The 25,110-nt window shown below is 35.9% G+C and overlaps 2 protein-coding genes across 5 annotated transcripts in view; one reads left to right on the forward strand and one right to left on the reverse strand.

Annotated features, from left to right (window-relative positions):
- LOC136040122 (serine hydroxymethyltransferase-like) overlaps positions 1-18,664 on the reverse strand; it is a 111,847-nt gene extending 93,183 nt beyond the window's left edge. Inside the window, exon 1 of one of the 4 annotated variants that reach the window (XM_065724220.1) lies at positions 18,552-18,664. The gene's annotated coding sequence lies outside the window, so the exon portion shown is untranslated. The other 3 variants (XM_065724222.1, XM_065724221.1, XM_065724223.1) reach the window with 3 other exon arrangements.
- A 1,994-nt stretch (positions 18,665-20,658) lies between these two features.
- Positions 20,659-24,857, forward strand: LOC136040051 (superkiller complex protein 2-like). The gene is given in 3 exon segments (XM_065724117.1): positions 20,659-22,566; positions 22,569-22,682; positions 23,043-24,857. Coding segments are annotated over 3 exon segments (2,544 nt in total). The 5' UTR covers positions 20,659-20,837; the 3' UTR covers positions 23,744-24,857.
- Positions 24,858-25,110: the final 253 nt, after the last annotated feature.

Here is a 25,110-nt window from a genome sequence, read left to right on the forward strand (position 1 = left end):
CTTCTTTCAGTAACTGAATTTGCCTTGGTGTTCTCATTGAAGCAACTGTATTAGCTTCTGTGACCTGTGAGGATCAGTTGCGCCACCTTTTTTTATTAATATTGGTGGTGATTCTATTTGTTATTGGTTGATTTTCCTTTTCATTATTGTTTCTTCTGTGCTGAAGACTCCTCGCTTTCATACAGGCGAAATATCTGAGTCGTTTTTACGCCGTCTCGTATTCTCATTTGCTTGTTCTTCAATGGATTGTTGTATCACTTTATGGTTCTTAATTCAATATGATTTTTGCTGTTTCTTGTTCCATGCCCTTCTCTTTAGATGTTCGAGTCATCGGTAATTTTTTTTAACTTAGAATGCGTTACAGATACTAATACTAAAAGTGAAGTTTGTACATATATATATATATTATATATATATATATATACATATATATATATATATATATATATATATATATATATATATATATATATATATATATATATATATATATATATATACATATAATAAATATACTGAATTTGAATTTTAGGAAAATAGGTGATATTAAGAAAGGGCCCCAAAAAAGAATTCCAGTCAGGCCCTGCAACAAATCGATCCGGCCCTGCCTGGAAGTTTTGCAAACTGCGCAAGTTTTAAGGAGAAGTGAGGCTCATGGTTATCGAATATTAAAAACTTGGGGTTCTCTTGACATGCAGGTGAGTATACCTTGAAGTGGTGAATATACCTTGAAGTGATATATATATATATATTATATATATATATATATATATATATATATATATATATATATATATATATATATATATATATATATATATATATATGTACATATATATGTACATATGTATAGGGACGCCGGGGGCGTCCCTATACATATACAAACAACTTATTTTTATATATACCGAATATATATATATATATATATATATATATATATATATATATCTATATATATAAAAATAAGTTGTCTGTCTGTGGATGTGTGGATGGATGTGTCAGGTGACGTCACCTGAAAAAACTGGATCAGGTGACGTCAAAACTGAAAAAACTAAAAAAAGGCAAAAACTACAAAAAAAACTAAAAACTAATAAAAAAAATAAAAAAGCTAAAAAACTAAAAAAACTATAAAGGTAAAAACCAATAAAAAACTAAAAAAAAAACTGAAAAAACTAAAAAAAGGCAAAAACTACAAAAAAACTAAAAAAAAGGAAAAAACTGAAAAATAAGCTAAAATAAAGGTAAAAACCAATAAAAAACTAAAAAAAAAAAGGAAAAAACTAATAAATGACGACACTCAAAGAGAAAGCGACCAGGACAAAAGGAATGTTCGATTAGCAATCAACAAAGCACCGGGACACAGGGAGTATAAATGACGACCAGGACATAAGTAAAAAAAAAAACTATCTATATATATAAAAATAAGTTGTCTGTGGATCTGTGGATCGTGGATCAGGTGACGTCACCTGAAAAAACTGGATCAGGTGACGTCAAAACTGAAAAAACTAAAAAAAGGCAAAAACTACAAAAAAAACTAAAAACTAATAAAAAAATAAAAAAGCTAAAAAACTAAAAAAACTAAAAAAAGGCAAAAACTACAAAAAAAACTAAAAACTAATAAAAAAGCTAAAAAACTAAAAAAACTAAAAAAAAGGCAAAAACTACAAAAAAACTAAAAACTAATAAAAAAAATAAAAAAGCTAAAAAACTAAAAAAACTAAAAAAACTAAAAAAAGGTAAAAAACTAAAAAAACTAAAAACTAAAAAAAACTAAAAAAGGTAAAAACTAAAAGAACTAAAAAAGAAAAAAATAAATGACGACACTCAAAGAGAAAGCGACCAGGACAAAAGGAATGTTCGATTAGCAATCAACAAAGCACCGGGACACAGGGAGTATAAATGACGACCAGGACACAAGTAAAAAAAAAAATTAACAAAACTAAAAAGAAGGTAAAAACTACAAAAAAACTAAAAAGAAAAAAAAACTAAAAACTAATAAAAAAACTAAAAAATCTAAAAATCTAAATAAACTAAAAAAGAAAAAAAAAAGGAAAAAAATAAAGGAGAAAAACAAAACTAAAAAACGAATGTATATACAGACCGGTACACCGGGATACAAATGACGACCGGGACACAGGGAATATAAATGACGACCGGGACACAGGGACACAACTACAACGGGGACACCGGGGGAAACAGGGGGATATAAATGACGACCGGGACAAAAAAACTAAAAAGAAAAAAAACTAAAAACTAATAAAAAAACTAAAAAATTTAAAAATCTAAATAAGCTAAAAAAGAAAAAAAAAGGAAAAAAATAATGGAGAAAAACAAAACTAAAAAACGAATGTATATACAGACCGGGACACCGGGATACAAATGACGACCGGGACCCGGGACACAGGGAATATAAATGACGACCGGGACACAGGGACACAACTACAACGGGGACACCGGGGGAAACAGGGGGATGTAAATGACGACCTGGACACCGGGACAGGGAATGGTCGATTAGCAATCACCATCAACAAAGCTCAAGGGCAATCATTAGAATCATGAGGTATAGATCTGAATACAGATTGTTTTCCCATGGACCATTATATGTTGCATGTTCAAGAGTCGGTAAACCTGACAATCTATTTATATGCAAAGACAATGGGACAGCAAAGAATGTTGTATATTCGCAATTTTTACGTAGTTAAAACCATATATATATATCTATCTATATTCACAGGTGGGACATAGGGACACAACTACAATGGCGCGTAACTATTATGGCGCGTAACGACTTACGCGCGCGGGGGGGCTTGGGGGGGGCGCGAAGCGCCCCCACCAACTAGGTGTTGGGGTGGCGCGAAGCGCCACCCCAACAGCTAGTATATATATATATATATATATATATATATATTATATATATATATATATATATATATATATATATATATATATATGTATATATATATATATATATATATATATATATATATATATATATATATACATATATATATACTAGCTGTTGGTGGGGGCACCTCGCCCCCCCCCAAGCCCCCCACGCGCGTAAGTAATTACACGCCATATTAGCTACGCGCCATTGTAGTTGTTTCCCTGTGTCCTACCTGTGAATATAGATAGAAATATATATGTTTTTAACTACGTAAAACTTGCAATTATACAACATTCTTCGCTGTCCCATTGTCTGTGCATATAAATAGATTGTCATGTTTACTGACTCTTGAACATGCAACATATAATTGTCCATGGGTAAAACAATCCGTATTCAGATCTACAGATTATTCTAATGATTGCACTTGAGCTTTGTTGATGCTGATTGCTAATCGAACATTCCCTGGGTCTGTAATTTCGTCAGTCGACAAACATGACGTCAGTCGACAAACAACTTCATGACGACATACCGCTCAATCCTTATAATGACGTCAGTCGACAAACATGACGTCAGTCGACACACAAACAAACAACTTATATATATATATATATATATTTATATATATATATATATATATATATATATATATATATATATATATATACATATATATATATATATATACTAGCTGTATTAAAACATGGCGTGGTGGCGCTTCGCGCCACCCCAACCCCTAGTTGGTGGGGGCACATCTCGCCCCCCAAGCCTCCTCCGCGCGCTTAAGTCGTTACGTGCCATATTAGTTACGCGCCATTGTAACTGTGTCCCTGTGTCCCACCTGTGAATATAGATAGATACATATGTTGTTAACTACGTAAAACTTGCGAATACACAACATTCTTCGAACATGCAACATATAATTGTCCATGGGAAAAACAATCCGCATTCAGATCTATACCTCATTTCGTTATTTGTGTCCCAGTGTCCCAGTCTGGAATTTGTCTTTGAGTGTCCCGGTCGTCATTTGTGTCCTGGTGTCCGAGTCTGTAATTTCGTCAGTCGACAAACATGACGTCAGTCGACACACAAACATGACGTCAGTCGACAGACACACAAACAAACAACTTATTTTTATATATACAGGCTAGCTCTTGGGGTGGCGCGAAGCACCACCCCAGCACCTAGTTGGTGGGGGCGCTTCGCGCCCCCCCGCGCGCGTAAGTCGTTACGCGCCATTGTAATTGTGTCCCTTTGTCCCACCTGTGAATATCTTGTCCCGTTGTCCCAGTCTGTAATTTCTCTTTGATTGTCCCGGTCGTCATTTATATACCCTGTGTTCCGGTCTTCATTTGTGTCCCGTTGTCCCGGTCTTCATTTGTGTCCCGTTGTCCCGATCTGTAATTTCGTCAGTCGACAAACATGACTTCAGTCGACAAACAACTTCATGACGACATACCGCTCAATCCTTATAATGACGTCAGTCGACAAACATGACGTCAGTCGACACACAAACATGACGTCAGTCGACATACAGACAAACAAACAACTTATTTTATATAGATAGATAGATATATCTATCTATATAAAAATAAGTTGTTTGTTTGTGTGTCTGTCGACTGACGTCATGTTTGTCGACTGACGTCATTATAAGGATTGAGCATTATACCGTCATGAAATTGTTTGTCTACTTACGTCATGTTTGTCGACTGACGAAATTACAGACCGAGACACCGGGACAGAAATGAAAACTGGGACACCGGGACACACGGAATATAAATGAAGACCGGGACACTCAAAGAGAAATTACAGACTGGAACACCGGGGTCCAAATAACGACCGGGACACAGGGAATATAAATGACGACCGGGACTCAGGGACACAACTACAACGGGGACGCCGGGGGCACAGGGGGGATATATAAATGACGACCGGGACACAGGGAATGTTTGATTAGCAATCACCATCAACAAAGCTCAAGGGCAATCATTACAATAATGAGGTATAGATCTGAATACGGATTGTTTTTCCCATGGAAAATTATATGTTGCATGTTCAAGAGTCGGTAAACCTGACAATCTATTTATATGCACAGACAATGGGACAGCGAAGAATGTTGTTTATTCGCAAGTTTTACGTAGAAAAAACATATATCTATATATATAAAAATAACTTGTCTGTCTGTGTGTCTGTCTGTCTGTCAGGTGACGTCATGTTTCTGTGTTGACTGACGTCATGAAGTTAGTTGTCGTCATTTTTGCAATGACGGTGACGTCATTCAGATATTTAAGACATATATGTTCACGTAGAAATCTATTAATGTTTAAGTTTAAAATGACTGATGAACTTACAATGGCAAAAGCCGATGAAGATGCTCAAAGAGTCTATGCCAAAAAACTTGCTGCTGATAGAGAAAGTCAGAAAAGAAAGCGTGCCGAGGAATCAAAAGAACAGCAAGGAAACAGGCTTGAGGCTAAAGAACGCAAAACCGCGCAGTTAGATGAAGATCCACCTGGACAGCGAGAGTCAAAACATATAAAAACTGAAAATGATAGCGGTGATGATTGAGTTTGGGATTTTGACTTGGATAAGGTCATCAATGCCTACCAGATTTTAGTTAAAAAAACAAAGGCTCGGCGATATGTATTTCATAGTGAAGCTGAAAAATAAAGAAGAAAAAGAAAACTGAAAAAAGAAAAAATGTAAAAAACTAAAAAATACTAAAAAGAAAAAACACTCAAAGAGAAATTACAGACCGGGACACAAATGACGACCGGGACAGAGGGAATATAAATAACGACCGGGACACTTAAAGAGAAATTAAAGACTGGGATACCGGGACACAAATGACGACCGGGACACAGGGAATATAAATGACGACCAGGACACAGGTATTTAAGAATATCGTTCAAAGACAAATTTTTAATTGTAAGAAGACCGTTGAAAGAGAAATTTCTAATTGTAAAATGACTGAAGAACCTACAATGGCAACGGCACCACCATCGAAGTAGATAACCAGTGGGTTGTTCCATATTCCCCATTATTATCAAAAACATTTAATGCACACATAAACGTTGAATACTTTAACTCCGTAAAGGCAATCAAATACATATGTAAATACGTCAACAAAGGCAGTGACATGGCAGTTTTTGGCTTGCAGCCCGAAATCAAAGATTTTGACGAAATCGTACAATATCAGGCTGGAAGATACATAAGCAGTAATGAAGCTGTTTGGCGAATTCTTTCATTTCCGATACATGAACGTAGTCCAGCTGTTGTTCACTTAGCGGTACATTTACAGAATGGTCAACGTGTTTATTTCTCGGAAACCAACGTGCAACAAAGAGCCCTGAATCCACCGGATACAAAATTAACAGCTTTTTTTTCGCTTTGCAAAAATGATTCTTTTGCAAAAAAACTGCTGTATACTGAAGTGCCTTCGTATTACACGTGGAATACTAAAAATAAAGTATTTGAACGTCGAAAACAGGGTAAGTCAGTCGACGGCCAACCTACCATCTTCAAAGATACCACGATAGGAAGACTCTACACCGTTCACCCCAATCAACATGAATGCTTCTTTCTACGCCTGCTTTTGGTGAATGTACCCGGTCCGACATCCTTTGAGTATTTGAGAACTGTAAACGGTACTACACATGACACTTACCGTAGTGCATGCCAAGCTCTGAATTTATTGGAGAATGACCAACACTGGGATAACTGCATCAATGACGCGTGCGAAACGTCAACCCCAAGTCAAATTCGTGCATTGTTTGGCATCATTTTAACAACTTGCTCTCCATCAGCTCCTACAGAGTTATGGGAAAAATATAAGTCAAAAATGTCCGAAGATATACTCCATCGAAAACAGTTAGAGACGTCAGATATGACTTTTGATTTTACATCAGAAATTTATAACTGCATTTTAGTTATTATAGAAGATTTGTGCGTACATATGGCAAACAAACCTCTTCAGGATTTGGGAATGCCTTCACCTAACCGTATCGCTGCTGTTTCGACATGTGTAGAATTGGATCGTGAACAAAGTTACAGTACGAATGATCTATTGTCGTATGTACAAAATAACATTTCCAAGTTAACGTCGGAACAAAAAGACATTTATGATACGATAGACTCAATTTCAGGACGTATACAACTACCTGCTGATTTCTGTAATTTAGTGACGTCCAAAAATGAATTGATTGAAAAAGTATTTCCGAATATTCTAAAAAATTATAAAAATAATAAATGGCTAAGTGAAAGAGCGATTCTCGCACCCAAAAATATAGACGTACACGAAATCAACAATATTGTTTTGACCAAGATTCGAGACCAGGCAGTCCTTTACAAGTCAGTCGACAAAGTTTTGGAACCAAATGAAGCGGTTAATTATCCATCTGAATTTTTAAATTCCATAGACCTTTCAGGGTTTCCGCCACACGTGCTACAACTAAAAATAGGCGTACCAATAATACTTTTAAGAAATATCAACCCACCAAAGCTTTGCAATGGCACGCGACTTGCCGTAAAAAAAAACAATGGAAAACCTAATAGAGGCCACAATCTTGACAGGGCCTTTTGAGGGTGAGGCTGGTCTTATTCCTCGCATTCCCATGATTCCAACGGATCTGCCTTTTAAATTTAAAAGATTGCAATTCCCAATTCGATTAGCATTTGCAATCACCATTAACAAAGCTCAAGGTCAATCATTAGAAAAATGTTGTATAGATCTTAATACTGATTGTTTTTCCCATGGATAATTGTACGTTGCTTGTTCGAGGGTCGGTAAACCTGACAATCTATTTATATGCAGCGACAATTGGACAGCGAAGAATGTTGTATATTCGCAAGTTTTACGCAGTTAATTTGTATTGTATCTATCTATCTATCTATCTATATAAAAACGAGTTGTGTGTATGCATGTTTGTTTGTTTGTAAAAAGAGCGTTTGCATATGACGTCATTATTAGTACATACGGCTTTGTATATGCACAGACAATGGGAAAGCCAAGAATGTTGTATATTCGCAATTTTTACGTAGTTTAACTCCTGCAGACGAAATGAATGCTTGCCTGAAAAATTCTAATTTATGGGCACACGTAAAAATATTAAAATTAACTACAAATATGCGTGTCCGATTGCAAAACGATGACTCTGGTCAAACATTTTCAGATCAATTGCTGGCAATTGGAAACGGAAAGCTCCCAGTAGTGGGAAAGCCAAAAATGTTGTATATTCGCAATTTTTACGTAGTTTGAAACACATATATAAATCTATCTATATTCACAGGTGGGACACAGGGACACAACTACAATGGCGCGTAACTAATATGGCGCGTAACAACTTACGCGCGGGGGGGGGGTGTGGGGCTTGGTGGGGCGCGAAGCACCCCACCAACTAGGTGTTGGGGTGGCGCGAAGCGCCACCCCAACAGCTAGTATATATATATATATATATATATATATATATATATATATATATATATATATATATATGTATATTCACAGGTGGGACACAGGGACACAACTACAATGGCGCGTAAGTAATATGGCGCGTAACGACTTACGCGCGCGGGGGGGGGGGGCTTGGGGGGCGCGAAGCGCCCCACCAACTAGGTGTTGAGGTGGCGCGAAGCGCCACCCCAACAGCTAGTATATATATATATATATATATATATATATATATATGTATATTCACAGGTGGGACACAGGGACACAACTTCAATGGCGCGTAAGTAATATGGCGGGTAGCGACTTACGCGCGCGGGAGCTTGGGGGGGCGCCCGAAGCACCCCCTCCAACTAGGTGTTATGGTGGCGCAAAGCGCCACCCCAACGGCTAGTACACACACACACACACACATATATATATATATATATATATATATATATATATATATATATATATATATATATATATATATATATATATATATATATATCCTTTTTTTGTAAGGTATTCAAGAATTAAGAATTCAAAAAGAAATCCCAATACACTTTAAAATTTAACTCCAATGACTCGAATTGTGTTTTTAAAAGCAAAAAAGCAGTAGACCAAAACAAAATTTACATTTTATTATAAATATAGGTATCTCTTCATAACCTTTTTTGCCTTTAAAATAGACGAGTACCAGAGTACGAGTACGATACCAGAGGTAAGAACAATTTACAATAGCAAAGTTAGACAGAGGAGCCAATAGAGGGGACAACTATGTTTGTATAGAGTAATACCTTCTTTGGAACTTTCATTGAACAATATCTAATTTTCGGTATTTTTGACAAGAAATATGTCTAAAAAGAGTTTTGATATCATTGACAGAAAAAAATACCCCTCCCCCCTAGACTTTATAAAAATATTTTAATCCTCTCCCCTGCATTATTGACAAATCGATGTCCCTGAGGTTAGGGCGAAAATACATTCTTAAAAAATTTATTTTAAATCCAAGTCCCCCTTTCCTCCACAAACATATGAAGTCTGAATATAGTCATGCATTATATAGAAAAGCTAGCTGATTTTGCTGGGGTCGGGGGTCAAATTGACATTTCTTGGCGTTGTGAGACAACTCTTGATATTTATTTAGGGTAAGACAGACAGCGCTCAGTGTAAAGGCCAGTATTTAATCTCGGACAAATATCTTAGTTCAAATTAATCGTTCCTAAAAATTGACAAAAAGCTCCTAATCTTGGATATGATGCATATAGGTTTAGACAGGTGGGTTGGCTTATAGTTGTGACCAAGCTAGCTGAGACTCACTGACTAGAATATTGAAAAATCATTTAAACATTGTAAACATCATTTCATTGTAAACATTGTAAACATCATTTGTAAACATCATTTAAAATCTTTTAAACATTTAAATTTAGGCATAAATTACCATGCGGCCTAGCCTATTTGGACATAATTATTCTGCTTCACAGCACTTGTCTCATATTAAATACGTCTAATATTGATTATGCAGGCAACTTGGAAGCTTTGACCTAACTCTAAGATACAAGACTGGACAGTAATTTTGAAGATTGGGCTCCAACTTCAAATCTGTATTGAAGAGTAGACTCCACTACTGACAAACAGTGCATTCAAAAATATTCAGTATTGTTTGTGGCTAAAATACTTTGTATTTTGCTCTAATTTCCATGTGGTAACAATCCGACAAATATTTTATAATGATATTTTATTACTATCTTAAATATTTAAAATATTTTACTTAAATATTTATATTATATAATTTTATATAATTAATTATATCATACAAATAACATAATTTATATAATTAATATAATTTATATCTTAATATATTAATATAGCACGTATTATATAATTGATATATTATATATTACACAATTTATATATAAATAATTTATATATTTATATAATTTATAATTATTATATTATATAATCAATATGATTTTATATTACTTAAATATTTTATTACTGTCGAAGTGCTGATGAGCTGTCCAGCTACTGGGTATCTTACCCTACTTATGAAAAATTAAACACACAAAAACAGCACATCTTTGAGTGTGCCAGTCTTGTGAAGGAAACATCTTAACATAAGAAAAGCAGCACTAAAAGATTTTTCATTTTTGTGCTCCTTTTCAATGTAATAGTTGTTATCCAGACACTAGACACCCCCTCCCCCCTGATTGTCCCATATACGGTCCTAATAATAGTGTTACATTAATCTAATCTAGCCATACATTATGGATGCTTTTTAAACAGCTTTTATTTGCATTAAGTGTAAAATGTACCAAAAAAATTATTTGAAATTATTTAAAAAACAAGAGCTATGGCACTTGTGACGAGGTCGGAAGAGCCAAGAGCTCATATAGCATGAGATCTAGCACAATTTTAAGAATCAATAGATTTCTTTAAAGGGAAAATCAGAGGTTTAATGCCGATCGGGATTGAAAATAAGAGCTCTGAGTCCCGAGGTCCTTCTAAATGTCAATATCCATTATCCGATCACCCACTCGCAAGTTAAATATACCTTAATTTTTCTAGTTTTTCCTCTCCCTTCAGCCCCCCAGATGGTCGAATCAGGGAAAATGACTTTATCAAGTCAATTAGTGCAGCTCCCTGACACGCCTACCAATTTTCATCGTCCTAGCAGGTCCAGAAGCACCAAACTCACCAAAGCATTGAATCCCCCCACTCCCCCAAAGAGAGCGGATCCAGTCCGGTTTCGTCAATCACGACTCGACGACATTTATAAGCGTTTTAAAAGATTTCCGGTTTCCCTCTCCAACTCCCCCCAATCTCAACAGATCTGGTCGGGATTTGAAATAAGAGCTCTGAGGTACGAGTTCCTTCTAAATATCAAATCTCATTAAGATCCAGTCACCCATTCTTAAGTTAAAAATACCGCAATTTTTCTAGTTTTTTTCCAAATTAACAACCCGCAGCTACCCCTAAGAGAACGGATCCGTTCCAATTATGTCAATCACGTATCTATAACTTGTGCTTATTCTTCCCATCAAGTTTCACCCCGATCTCTCCACTCTAAGCGTTTCCCAAGATTTCCATCCCCCCCCCAACTCCCCCCAATGTCACTGGATCAGGTCAGGATTTAAAATGTGAGTTCTATAACACGAGATCCTTTTAAATATCAAATTTCATTAAGATCTGATCACCAGTTGGTAAGTTACAAATACCTCATTTTTTCTATTTTTTTCCGAATTACTCCCCCCCCCCTAGCTCCACCAAAGAGAGCGGATACGGTCCGGTTATGTCAGTCACTTATCTTGGACTTGTGCTTATTCTTCCCACCAAGTTTCATCCTGATCTCTCCGTTTAAGCGTTTTCTAAGATTTCTGGTCCCCCCCCCCAATGGCACTGGATCCAGTCAGGATTTAAGTTAAGAGATCTGAGTTACGAGGTCCTTCTAAATATGAAATTTCATAGAGACCCGATCATTTCTTCACAAGTTAAAAATACCTCAGTTTTTTAATTTTTTAGAATTAACCCCCCCCCCCAATTCCCCCAAAGAGAGCCAGTTATTTCAATCACGTATTTAGGACTTGTGCTTATTTTCCCCACCAAGTTCCATCCCGATCCCTCCGCTCTAAGCGTTTACCAAAATTTTATGTCCCCCAACTCACCCCAATGTCACTGGATCCAGTCGGGATTTAAAATAAGAGCTCTGAGACACGATTTTCTTCCAAACATCAAATTTCATTAAGATCTGGTTACTCCTTCGTAAGTTAAAAATACCTGATTTTTTCTAATCTTTCAGAATTAACCCTCCCCCAACTCCCCCAAAGAAAGCGGATCCGTTCCGGCTATGCCAATCACGTACCTAGGACTTGTGCTTATTTTTCCCACCAAGTTTCATCCCGATCCCTCGGCTCAAAGCGTGTTCCAAGATTTTAGGCCCCCCCCAACTCCCCCCAATATCAAGGGATACGATCAGGATTTAAAATAAGAGCTCTAATATACGATATTTTCCGAAACATCAAATTTCAATCATAACCGATCACTTCTTCATAAGTTAAAAATACCTCATTTTCCTAATTTTTCAGAATTAACCCTCTCCCCAACTCCCCAAAAGAGAACGGATCCGTTCCAGTTATGTCAATCACGTATCTAGGACTTGTGTTTATTTTTCCCACCAGGTTTCATCCCGATCCCTCCACTCTAAGCGTTTTCCAAGATTTTAGGTTTCCCCACCCCAACTCGTCCCCAATGTCACCTGATCCGGTCGGGATTTAAAATAAGAGCTCTGAAACTGTTACCCTTCCCAACATCAAATTTCATTAAGATCCGATCACCCGTTCGTAAGTTAAAAATACCTCCTTTTTTCTAATTTTTCTGATTTTACCGTCCCCACTCCCCCCCCCCCCCAGATGGTAGAATTGGGGAAACGACAATTTCAAATTTAATATGGTGTGGTTCCTGATACGTCTGCTCAATTTCATCGTCCTAGCTTACCTGAAAGTGCCTAAAGTAGCAAAACCAGGACAGGCCAACAGACAGAGACCAACAGAATTTGCGATTGCTATATGTCACTTGGTTAATACCAAGTGCCATAAAAACAGAAAAGAATTATAATTTCTTCTTTATCCATAATTACCAAAATTGTTTACCAAAATATTATTTAAAATGTTTGATTAAAAACAGATAATACTGGTAATTTCATTTACCTACATCTATTTTGATATCTATCACAGATAATACTGGTAATTTCATTTTTGGCTACATCTATGGATTGAATTCAACCAACCACGATCCGGTCCTGTTAAATCCATCCACATTACAGCTAAGAAAAAGTTTTCCAATGAACTTCAAAACCACCACAAGAAAATCAAAGAACTGACAGCACAAAAAATTAAAGATAACCCTCATTTCCTTGATCGACTCTCTGTCTTGATCAGCTTGATCAAAGAATCCTCATTTCCATCATCTAGGATCACTTTTGTCTTCACTATTTGGCTCTATGAATAGTTTCTTCTTTGTGGAGGTGTTTTTCCCTTCAGCAACTATCCCATCAACTAATTTGCTGCTCTTACTTTTTTTTCGCTTTTCTTCTTTTTCAAGTTAAAGTTTGACAGGGGTATCAGTCGTTTCTTTTGAAGTTCCTTTCTTATGTCGTTGCCTGTGTTAAGAAACGCGTGTCTTTGGTTTGGGAAATGGTCTTACTTGTTCAGCGGTAGCTGTTTCTCGATCTGAAACAAGAATAGATGAGCTCCAAGCTTCTTCATTGTTCACCTCAACCTCAGGGTCTTTAGGCTGACATAGGATGTAATTTGCCAGACAAATTGGGGCAAGTTTATTAAAATTAGGAGAGCAGGCCTGTCAGTGACCAAAAAGGTAAGAAAATCTTTCACTAAGTCCCTCATGCTGTTATCTGGGGTGAACAATGCGTGAATGTTTTGTCCAACAAGAGAAGCAATGCCATATATTGTCAAAGTCTTTCCAATGCTAGACAATATACAGCTATCTGCAGCTTTTTTATATTGACATGTTAATGGAAAGTACACACAAGTATCAAAAAGCTGGAGCTTGTGGCTGCAGAGACGGGAATGGTAAGTAGTTTGATGCCTGAATCCAGGACCAGATAAAGGGTGACAAGAGCAATTGGGTCCATTTGGGCATAGCGTTTGAAACGACCCCTCGCTGCCATAAAAAACACTATTTTTGCTAAATTGTTAAATATATTTCATAATTCCTCTAAGCGTTTCTGATGGAGAGAGACCATTTTCCAGGCTAAAACTAATAAAACAAATCTGATATCAACAATGAATCAGGAGCGGATTAAATAGTTCAGCAGTTATGCCGATTGAAAGTGAAGACGCAAGGAAATTATATTTTCAGACAGTCCTAGGAGAATTTACAGAATAAAAACTTAGAAATTTTTAATTCATATTCAGTGCCGTAAATTTATATTCAATGAATATTTTTGTAAACGATAAATGCCATTTATTTATTTATTTATTTATACATGTAATTAGGTCTAAATTTTTTCTTTAAAACTGATCAATAATTCTTTAGGGAAAATTGGCATCTTAAGATTTTTTGGCTTAGAAAAATGTACCAGAAAGGTCAAAAGTTTGAGAAAACACGAGCTCTGAGACACGAGGTCCTTCTAAATATCAAATTTCATTAAGATCAGGAATCTACAACATTTGCTTATTCTACCCACCAAGTTCCCACCCAATCTCTCAAATCTAAGCATGTTCCAAGATTTCCGGTTTCCCCCTCCAACTCTCCCCATTATCACCAGATCTGGTCGAGATTTAAAATAAGAGCTCTGAAACATAAGTTCCTTAAGAATATCAAATATCATTAAGATCTGGTCACCCATTTGTAAGTTAAAAATACCTCAATTTGTCCAATTTTTCTGAATTAACACCCCCTCCCCTAAAGAGAGTGGATTCAGTCCGGTTATGTCAATCACATATCTAGGACTTGTGCTTACTCTTCCCACCAAGTTTCATCCCAATCTCTCCCCTCTAAGTGTTTTCCAAGATTCCTTGTTTCCCCCTCCAACTCCCCCCAATATCACCGGATACAGTCGGGATTTAAAATAAGAGCTCTGAGACACAAGGTCCTTCTAAATATAAAATTTCATTAAAATCCAATCACCTATTTGTAAGTTAAAAATACCTTGTTTTTTTTCAATTTTTCCTCTCCCTCCAGCCCCCCAGATGGTCCAATCGGGGAAACGACTGTTATCAAGTCAATTTGTACAGATCCCTGAGACGCATACCAATTTCCATCGTCCTAACACGTCTAGAAGCACCAAACTCGCTAAAGCACTGGGAATCCCCCCAACTCCCCCAAAGAGAGCAGCTCCAGTCCAGTTATGTCAATCACCTATCTAGAACTGGTGCTCATTCTTCCCATCAAGTTTCATCCCAATCGCTCTACTCTAAGCGTTTTCCAAGATTTCCAGTTTCAAAGATTTCTATTTCCCCCCTCCAACCCCCTATGTCCCCAGATCCAATTCGAATTGAAAATGGATCATTTGAGACACAAGAAATTTCTATATATTAAGTTTCGTTAAGATCCCATCACCCATTCATAAGATAAAGATACCTAGATAATTTTGAAGACCACACTGCCTTTCCATGATGAAAGTAGAACAGTTCAAAATAGGGATGAAACCTTTTAATTGACAGTGAATAGATTTAAAATTATTTAACTGGATATTTCGAACACATATACAGTGTTCATCATCAGCAGTAAAACCTCAATTTTCACATTTTCCAAGATGCCAAAATCTTATGGCAGATATGCCACTTGCTAGATTAAGGAATTTAAAACATCAAAAATCATAGTGGTAAGTGTGTATTCCTTTAATGAGCCTAGGGAATATTTCATTAGATTTGAGGTGCTTTGGCTTGTAGCTTTATAATGACAAACATTAATTAATGATCACTTGGCATGAATTAGGACATTTTTTTTTTGTTGATGGTTGGGTTATAATACTTTGTCCTTGATAACTGGATAGATGAGCAAGGTCAAAACCTTGCTCAAGGGCTTATTTATCTCAATTGCTAAAGTAGGAGAAAACAGTTTTGTTTACAAAACAATTAATTACCTTTAATTCATAACATGTTTATAAATATAGTCATATTTCAACATGTCATTATTATTATATACATGTCAAAATTTCTTTTATAGAGTCAATTGTATTGGAAATTACCTGAGCAGTTCCACAATTATGCAGAACAAGATATATTCATGTGCACTACACACAGCAAACATAAACAAGCACTTGAAACAGATCTTGCATGTCAGTAGACTCATCTAGTTATAGAATATGATATTTACTGCCTCTTTTCTATAAGAGGGCAAGAAGATGTGTCCCAAGATTGGAATTTTTTGGTAGATGGATCCTTTTGAAGAAAAAAATACCCTAAATTTTGTAGATGAGTGTTATCTGGTACATATTGGGACATGTTCCAGAGTGTACAATTTTTTCTTGTCCTACTATACATGCTATGTCCTACTACTATGCACTGGATTCAGGATCCTTTGTCTGAGAGGCCACGGGTTTGAATCTCAGTGTACCCAATTCTTTGGTTTGGGACAGGGGTCAGTGGCATGACTCTGTAAGCTTAGCCAGAGTCAACCCAGCTCTAAAAGGGTGCCTGGAGACATCTGGGAAAGGTAAACAGGAAGGGTGTGCAAAAGCACAGGAAGGCGGGCCCCCAGCCTCCCATTGCACTTCCTGGCTGAAGGGCCAAGAAATAGAGATCAGCACTGCCAGTAGGGACTGTAAAGTCTAATTCTGTATCCTTTACCTTTTTTTATACTATACACCAGGTGACACCCATCTCTAAAATTGGGTGTTATTTTTTTCTAAATATTTTACCACAGGTTGGCCAGACAATATGATCAGATAATTTGGCTTTTGTTTGAATTCACAAGCACTAAATTCTATTGAACTATAAAAGAGTAAATAAAGAAAGTCTAAAGGCAAAATATTTTTTGAGGGGAGAGGGGTATTTGCTAATCTTTGAGATAAGCTTTCTCAAAAAAAGTGTAACATACCAAAATAATTGGTCTGGATGGTTGAACACCAAACAAACTATACTAGATGGCCTCTATAGATTTTTCAGAGAATGCTAGATGGCAGAAAGCTTGCTTCACCTCCTATGTATTGCATTCCAGTACATACCACTCTCTTTTACTAAGGGGTTTGGGGCTTTTGGGAAGGAAACTTATTAAGAAAATAATCCAAACTTCATAATTCAAAGAATAATTGTAGCTAACACATTTAGCTTTGGCTCCACTAATCTTTACCCCCCCCCCCCTAAATTCCAAATAAATAGCCCAAATCATACATTTCCCAAGAATTCTCCCAATGAGTCTTTCTTATTCCACCCATGCATTTGTCAATTGAATTAACTGCAGCAAAAGAGGAACCAGAAAAACAAGATGAAAAAACAAAATGGCAGAATGTTAGGATTTATATTACTTGGGCTATGTATTTGCAAATGGTAGGGTGGTAGAGAAGTATAGTGGAGCTGCTGTCAAAATTTGTTAGCTACAATAACCAATAATCAAGACATTTACTTTACATGTTACTATTAAAACTAATGACAAAAATAATTAAAATTCCTTAGCTAGCTATTAATGGCATTCTTTCTTCACTAAACTTTTTTAAGTACTTTTAAACTTTTGGTTCCTTAGGATTGTTTTGAGCCTTTTTAGCCTCTTTAAAGACTCAAAACAGAATTTACACCAGGAATGGTTATTGCATTGAGAAAGTATATTTAAAAAAAGCATTAAATGATGGATTCAATTTCTTCCTAGCTAAATCATGAATATATAGGCCTACATACTTATTGAAAACTAATAATGAGGGTTAGGAGTGTAATTTTGTCAAACTCCTAGAAAGGGGGGCAAATTTGGAGCTGATCTTTCCATATAAAATGGAAATGAGAATCAAAATGAGTAATATGGTACCATACAGGCAGAGGTAGGCAAAAGCTTAAAGGTAAAACTGATCTGTTTCTATGGATACTTTAAAACTGTAGGCCTATCTCAGTTTTATCCATACTTCCAAAGGCACTAAACTTCAGCTTGGTCAGGGGGACAGTTGTCCTCCTAGCCTACTCTATAACAGATCACACCCCCTGGTGAGTATAAAACTCATTGGCAATGTAAATGAACATAATATTTTGGGTATATGCCTGGAGAATATCCTATAGATAAGGAAACATGCTAAGAAAACAATTCATAATATGGAAAATATTTGTAGCTAATTGTTGTATTCAACCCTGCTATGCTTTATCCCCAAACCCTGCCTAATGTGCAAATATATATGCCTAATTATATATTTTTAATGCATTTTTCCAGTTGCCCTCTCTTGTTTCCACCTACAAATTGAACTAACTGTGACAAAACAAGAAACAGAGAGACAAGAGTGACAGGTGTCAGAGTACATTTGAAATATATAATTATAGCTATATTATTAACACATTAGGAGGAGGGGGTAGTGTAGCATATAGCAGGGCTACATCCAAAATGTTTTAGCAACAACTATTCTGCATCTTGTTAAATATGAATTAGTGATATCCAATTAACCCAATTGGAAAATTTACTGAAATGTCCTCAGGGTACTCATACAACAAAACAAAACTGTATCCCCAATTCTGGGCATAGTACACATATATACCCAAAAACAAAAAGCTACTTCCAAAAACGCACGAATATTCTTACCTTATAAAGAGTAACTACGTTTGTCTTAAAAATTGTATCCAACGCCAGCGGTTTGCCATCTATAATGAAATTTTGTGGAAAGCTATAGATTTAGAAAGTGACTGCTTCGTTTCATGGAGAGAGCCCTTTATGACTGTTTAGCTACTGAAATTACAAGAGATAAAAAGGTCGCCTTGATTTACATGGCTTCCTGAGTATATTAGCTTATTTCAGTTAGATGGTTTATACGTTGTGAACCATTTATGGGTTACCTGGGCCATTAACGTAAGGCAACATTAATAATTTTATCTGAGATCTTGAGATTTCAGCTCCGAGCTAGGTATCTTTGAAAAAGAATACATTTGAAATTATTGTTTTATCCTATCAACAGATCAGTAGCAAATAAAAAAAAAAAAAATAGTGTTGATATCAAAAACAAGTTATCGTAGCTAAGTTTCTAGTATTTCTTTTATAAAAAAAAGAAACACCTTGAATTCCAAACTGGCTTTTGACTCTCAAAGACAGTGGAAAGAATAATTGATTTTTTGAGTCGCAATAAAAGATAACGCAACCAGATATGCATAATAATAATTAAAAAAAAAAAAAATCAGAAATTCAGTTTTATTGAGAAAACTTCTATATGCAGATATTCAGTGTTTAGGACTAGCAGGTTTTCAACAAGTGAATAAGAATCAGTTAAAAATAAGCTAAAATGTGTTCCAATAAAAAAAACTGACGGGGTACATTTTGCTTTTGAAGGGTGTAGTTTTATTTAAAAATCAATTGATTGTTAATAATCAAAATTTTACGGACAAAATACGGTGTCAAGTGATTTCGCTAATTTAATATTTTTACTTTCATATTCTGACCAGTCAAAACTGAAAAAAAATACAGTGCTGCCCTGAAGCTTCTTTTTATGGACGAAAGAAAGAAAAAGTTACTGGAAATAAAGGTTCTTAGGTATGAATAGACGTTAGATGAGCTCAAAAGATATTTTAAAATTTTGTATCTTAGGTGGTTTAACAAAAACGTACGCTTTTGTAAAATTTCAAAAACCTGGGATTGTTGCAGTAAATACAAATATATTAAAGTAATCGGAGGACATACATCCCCACGTCAGATTTCCCCAAATACATTCAATAAAATTGATCAACCTCATTTTTGCTTTACTAATTGTAAAAGATCGGAAGAAGGCTCATTTGAAAGGAAATCAAAGCAACCGCAAAAGAGATTCCATTTTGTGCCAAATGCTATTCACATACCTGACCTTAGGATGGCCAGTTAGCTTGTATACTGGTTCGATGCATTACTGAAATGCTGGCTATCTCTGAAACTTCAAAATTGTTTTTTGGACCAATTAGCATTCAATTTAGCGAAACCAAGACAAAAATAAGTAAAAACAACGTAAAAACTACTAAGAGTAGATATACAATACATGTTAACCTATTAATAGATGCCTTATTTTTCAATTCCCATATTCACACTGCCAGGTATAAAAGATATTTAATATGCCGCTATTCTTTTCCCTCGTACTTACACCCCGGTGTTTTAAATGTCTCTTGAACCTTCTATTCGTTCCTTCTTTTCGAGGAAGATCGTTCAAGATAGTAGCGCAACCCCGGAGGAAAGTTCTTGGTTCTTAGCGTGTCTTTCTTCAGCTAATTGAAACGAACTGTGTGCTTTCGCGTCTGCCTTGTCGGTGGGTCAAAGGAGGGAGCAATGTGAGAGAAATTTTCTGAGGAAAACAAATTTATATACTTGGAGAACACAGCCATCAATACAACTACGTCAACCTTTCATTTAGAGGCAGGAGTGAGTCATACGTAGACGCCCAACCTCTACACATGACAAAAAGTATCTATCTTTACATTACACTCAACTTTTGACACGGGATATCATATAATGATTGATAGATTTTTTTAACTGATTTCCAAAATGATGTCAGTTATACTTTTTAATGATACCGTGTATGATAGATGCCCTGAAATAAATGGCGTCACGTCCAAACTTAAAATCAAACATGAAAACGAATGATATCGTTTATAATGACGTTACTTGTGCCATATAAAAGGATGCATACAGCAAATTCACCTGAGTAGATTATAGAATTTTAAAGATGAATATTCAATCCACTTTTTTTGACAGTCTTAAATCCAGTGGCAAAGACACAAGGAGATAACGACTGAAGGTAAAATTAAAGATTCCGAAGGTTCAAAAGTTCACCTGGCACTTCCAAAAATTCCTAAGCAAGACCCAACATTATGGGCTGAAACCGTTAATGTCAGTGAAGCTGTTGATTTTGACAGTATGTTTCCCAACCCTGCATTCAAATGGAAGTTTGAGCTTGACAGCTTTCAGAAACATGCTATTATTAAATTGGAGAAAGGTGAAAGTGTTCTTATCACTGCACATACATCTGCAGGAAAAACAGTAGTTGCTGAGTATGCTATTGCTTTATCTAGGAGGCATATGATGAAGACATTTTACACTTCACCTATCAAAGCCTTGTCCAACCAGAAATTTAGAGAGTTTAGAAGTACTTTTGAAGACGTCGAGATTATAACAGAAGATGTCCAGATCAGTCCAAAGGCGAGTTGTGTTATAATGACGACCGAGATTTTAAGATCCATGCTGTATAATGGGCAAAGTTCAGTTCAAGACCTAGAATGGGTCATATTTGATGAAATTCATTACATGAACGATTCTGAACGAGGTGTCGTATACGAAGAAGTATTAATTCTTTTACCAGAACAGGTGGGAATCATCATGTTGAGTGCCACTGTTCCCAATACCTTGGAATTTGTGTCATGGGTTGGCATGACGAAGAAAAGAAAGATGTATGTTATAAGCACACCGAAGAGGCCTGTACCTTTAGAAAATTATTTATATACAGGACAATCTAGAAAATCACAGGAGCATAAATTTCTTATTTTAGGAGCTGAGGGAACTCTACTGCATAAAGGCTATTTAGATGCTATAGAAGCAAAGAAACCAAAAGAGAAAGTCCATGCTCAACAAAAAGACACTGGAAAAGGGCCTCTCGGAGGAGGTAGACGATATTATGATCATAGATGCAATAAAAAAGAAGGCAATCAGGTTAAAAACGTGACAGCTATTGCTACCCCTACTCCAAAATGGGGCCCACAGCACCAAAAGCAGCTTTGGATTCGAGTACTTGATCATCTTCGTTCCGAAGACAAGCTCCCTGTTATTTGTTTTACTTTGTCAAGGAGCAAATGCGATTCAAATGCAAATTTATTGGCTTCTATTGACTTAACAACAGCAAAAGAAAAAGATGCTATTACTCAGTTCTTGCACAAATGCCTGGACAAACTCAAAAGCTCAGACAAGAATCTTCCACAAGTTATTCAAATGTCAAGTCTGTTAAACCGAGGAATAGGTGTCCATCACAGTGGAATATTGCCAATTTTAAAAGAAGTTGTTGAAATGCTGTTCCAAGATGGGAAGGTTAAGCTGCTATTTGCAACTGAGACTTTTGCAATGGGAGTAAATATGCCTGCTCGCTCAGTAGTTTTTGACGATATAATGAAACACGACGACAAAGGTCGAAGACAATTGCTGCCTTCGGAATATATACAGATGGCTGGACGTGCTGGAAGGCGAGGTTTAGACTCTACTGGCACTGTTCTAATATTATGTAAAGATAATGTGCCGGAATTGGAAAGCCTTCACAAAATGATGCTCGGAAAATCTCAAAAATTAGAATCGCAGTTTCGTGTGACTTATTCGATGATATTGAATTTACTGAGAGGAAAACAATTAAGAGTTCAAGACATGATGAAACTAAGCTTTGGGGAGGTTCATTTCCGCTGAAAAATCGAACAACTTGAAAAGGAAATGAAACAAAGAGAGAACCCCCCAAAACTTTACTGTAACACGTGCTCAGATATTGAAAGCTTTTATGAGGCTGCTAGAAAGTATCTAGAAAAAAAAGCTGAAGTGTACAAGCATGTTTTACACCCCCAAGTAATTAAGGCATTGAAACCTGGACGTTTTTTAACAGTCGTCGACGATGAATGTGTTTTAAACTTGGTCTCCTTCTAGATGTCAATAACCTTTCTAAAGAGCCCATTTTTAAGATTTTAGTCCTTCGTGGGAGCAGAGAAATAAAGAGAGAAAACTCAATGAAAAAAAACAGATAAAACGAGACCGAAATCTGCCCTAACACCAAAAATGGTAGCCCTTGTAAAACATACATATTTTGTTCCACATGGTCGGGACGGTGACGTTTTATCTTTGAAGGTAGAAGACATTGCAGATGTTACCAACTCCACCCTAAAAATAGATTGCAAGGCCATATTAAATGACTGGAACGCAAAACCAAAGGAAGATTCTCCTTGTTCTGAATTTATGAAAGCAGTTGATACCTTATTGCGTATATCAAAAGATCCCAACTTCAGTTACCTTAATCTGGTAGAATATTTAAAACAGAAAACCTTGGACATGGTTTTGCTAGTGCAAGAGCTGCAAAAAATCAAACCAAAATATGAGATTTCAATTGTTGCTTGTGCTCATCTTTTTATGACCATTTGAATTTCACTATGCAAGAGCGAGAAGAATACGATCAGTTGGCTTACCTCAAATCGGACGAGCGTCTTGGTAATTCAACAGAATATACTGCAAAATTGAATGTTTTGAAATCTTTCGATTATGTTAATTCAGATAACATAGTTCAACTGAAGGGACAGGTAGCGTGCAGCATTGGAAAACAAGAATTAATGCTGACCGAGTTATTATTCCACAATATTTTGACAGATTTACCAGAAGAGGATATTGCAGCATTACTATCATGTTTAGTTTTCAATCAAAAGACTGAGATGGGGCCAAACCTTACTCCTTCTCAAAAGGAAACTATAGATCGCATTCAAAAGTTAGCAAGGGACATCGGTGAAACTCAAAAACACTTCGGTTTACTAGAAGATGTTGATGACTATGTTGATCAGTTTCAATTTGGCCTAGTTGAGGTGGTCTATAAATGGACGATGGGTGTGTCATTTAGAGAAATAATAGAACTGACTGACGTCCAGGATGGCTCGATAGTAAGAGTGATACAGCAACTTGTAGAGACTTTAGAGGATCTTCGTAAAGCCGCTCAAATTCTTGGTAATCCAACACTCGAAAGTAAGATGGAGGCTGCTTCAACAAAAATAAAGCGTGATATTGTTTTCCAAGGCAGTCTATATTTAGAGTGAACTTCGTATAAGTACCTCACTAGATCAGTAGGCATATTGATATTTGTTTTTGTGTCTTGAAAAAGATGACTATTGTGAGCTTAGACTTCCTCTTACAGTTAGCCTTGAATTTGCATGTCTCCAATTTTGTACCATGTAAAATAAACCATATGTTTCTTATATTTTTAAAGATTTAATTAGGATTTAGTAAGGTTTTGCTTTATTATAAACTTCGGTAGATGGTTTCTTATTTTCTGATGGAAATTCAGTGGAATGGAAGTGTGTAATCTGTAAGCTTTTTGCCTTAGAAAAATTCTTCTAAATCTCAGGAAACCGTAGGATTAAATTGATTAATTTTACGGGTTTATAACCACAGTGTTTTCACAGTTACATTAAGTATCACAACGTAAGAGAGAGAGAGAGAGAGAGAGAGAGAGAGAGAGAGAGAAAGATTGGTTTATTAATATAAATAACAAAACAAAACAAGCAAATGGCCCGAAGCAAAGCTTGTTTGGGCTTACAACCCCAATACACATACAAATAAAACAATACGAAAAAGAAGAAAAAATAAAAAGAAAAGAAAAGAAAAAGAAAAAAGAAAGAAAAAAGAAGAAAAAAATCAATTACCCTGCATTTCAATCGAAACGGATTTACTCTTCGAAAGAGACAAAACAATAAGAAACTAAAACCACTTTACCAGTATCGCCAAAATCAAAACCAACATCTTGGCTCCACTTGAGGTCCACTCAACTATCAAAACCATAAATATTAAGGCAAAATAGCTTTAATTCCCGCCGAAATTCAAAAAAACTATCCATGTTTCTCAAAGTGGTAGGTAAACAATTCCATGCATGGGGTCCTAGATGCCGAATAGAAAATTGAGATCTACGGGTAATAGCAAGCGGACGACGAATTATATCGGACTGTCTTGTAGAATGTGTATGAATATCACTTCCTAATTCAAACATACTTTTAAAACATATTGGTAAACAATTTTGAAAATATTTATATATAAACAGGCATCGATAAAAAATAATAAGTCCTGCTAAAGGCAAGATTTTGCATTCTATATACCTCTTTTGTACCGAGTCTTTAAAACCTACACCACATAACACTCGAAGCGCTTTATTCTGCAAAACTCGAACACAATGGAGATGAGAGGAAATGTACTACCCCAAACATTGCAACAGTATAGCAGATAAGGATATATTGTTCTTAAAATATCTCTTGGGAAAATATACTGCAACTTTCTTAAAATGCCAACATTCCTAGCGAGTTTAAGACTAATATAATCTATATGTTCTCTAAAGCTGAGACATTCATCAATTAAAACTCCTAGATATTTTGTACAATTTATTCTTAAAATACTCATATCAGTAATATTAAGT

This window comes from Artemia franciscana, chromosome 20 (assembly GCF_032884065.1).
Source record: "Artemia franciscana chromosome 20, ASM3288406v1, whole genome shotgun sequence".
Classification (NCBI taxonomy): Eukaryota; Metazoa; Arthropoda; class Branchiopoda; order Anostraca; family Artemiidae; genus Artemia; species Artemia franciscana.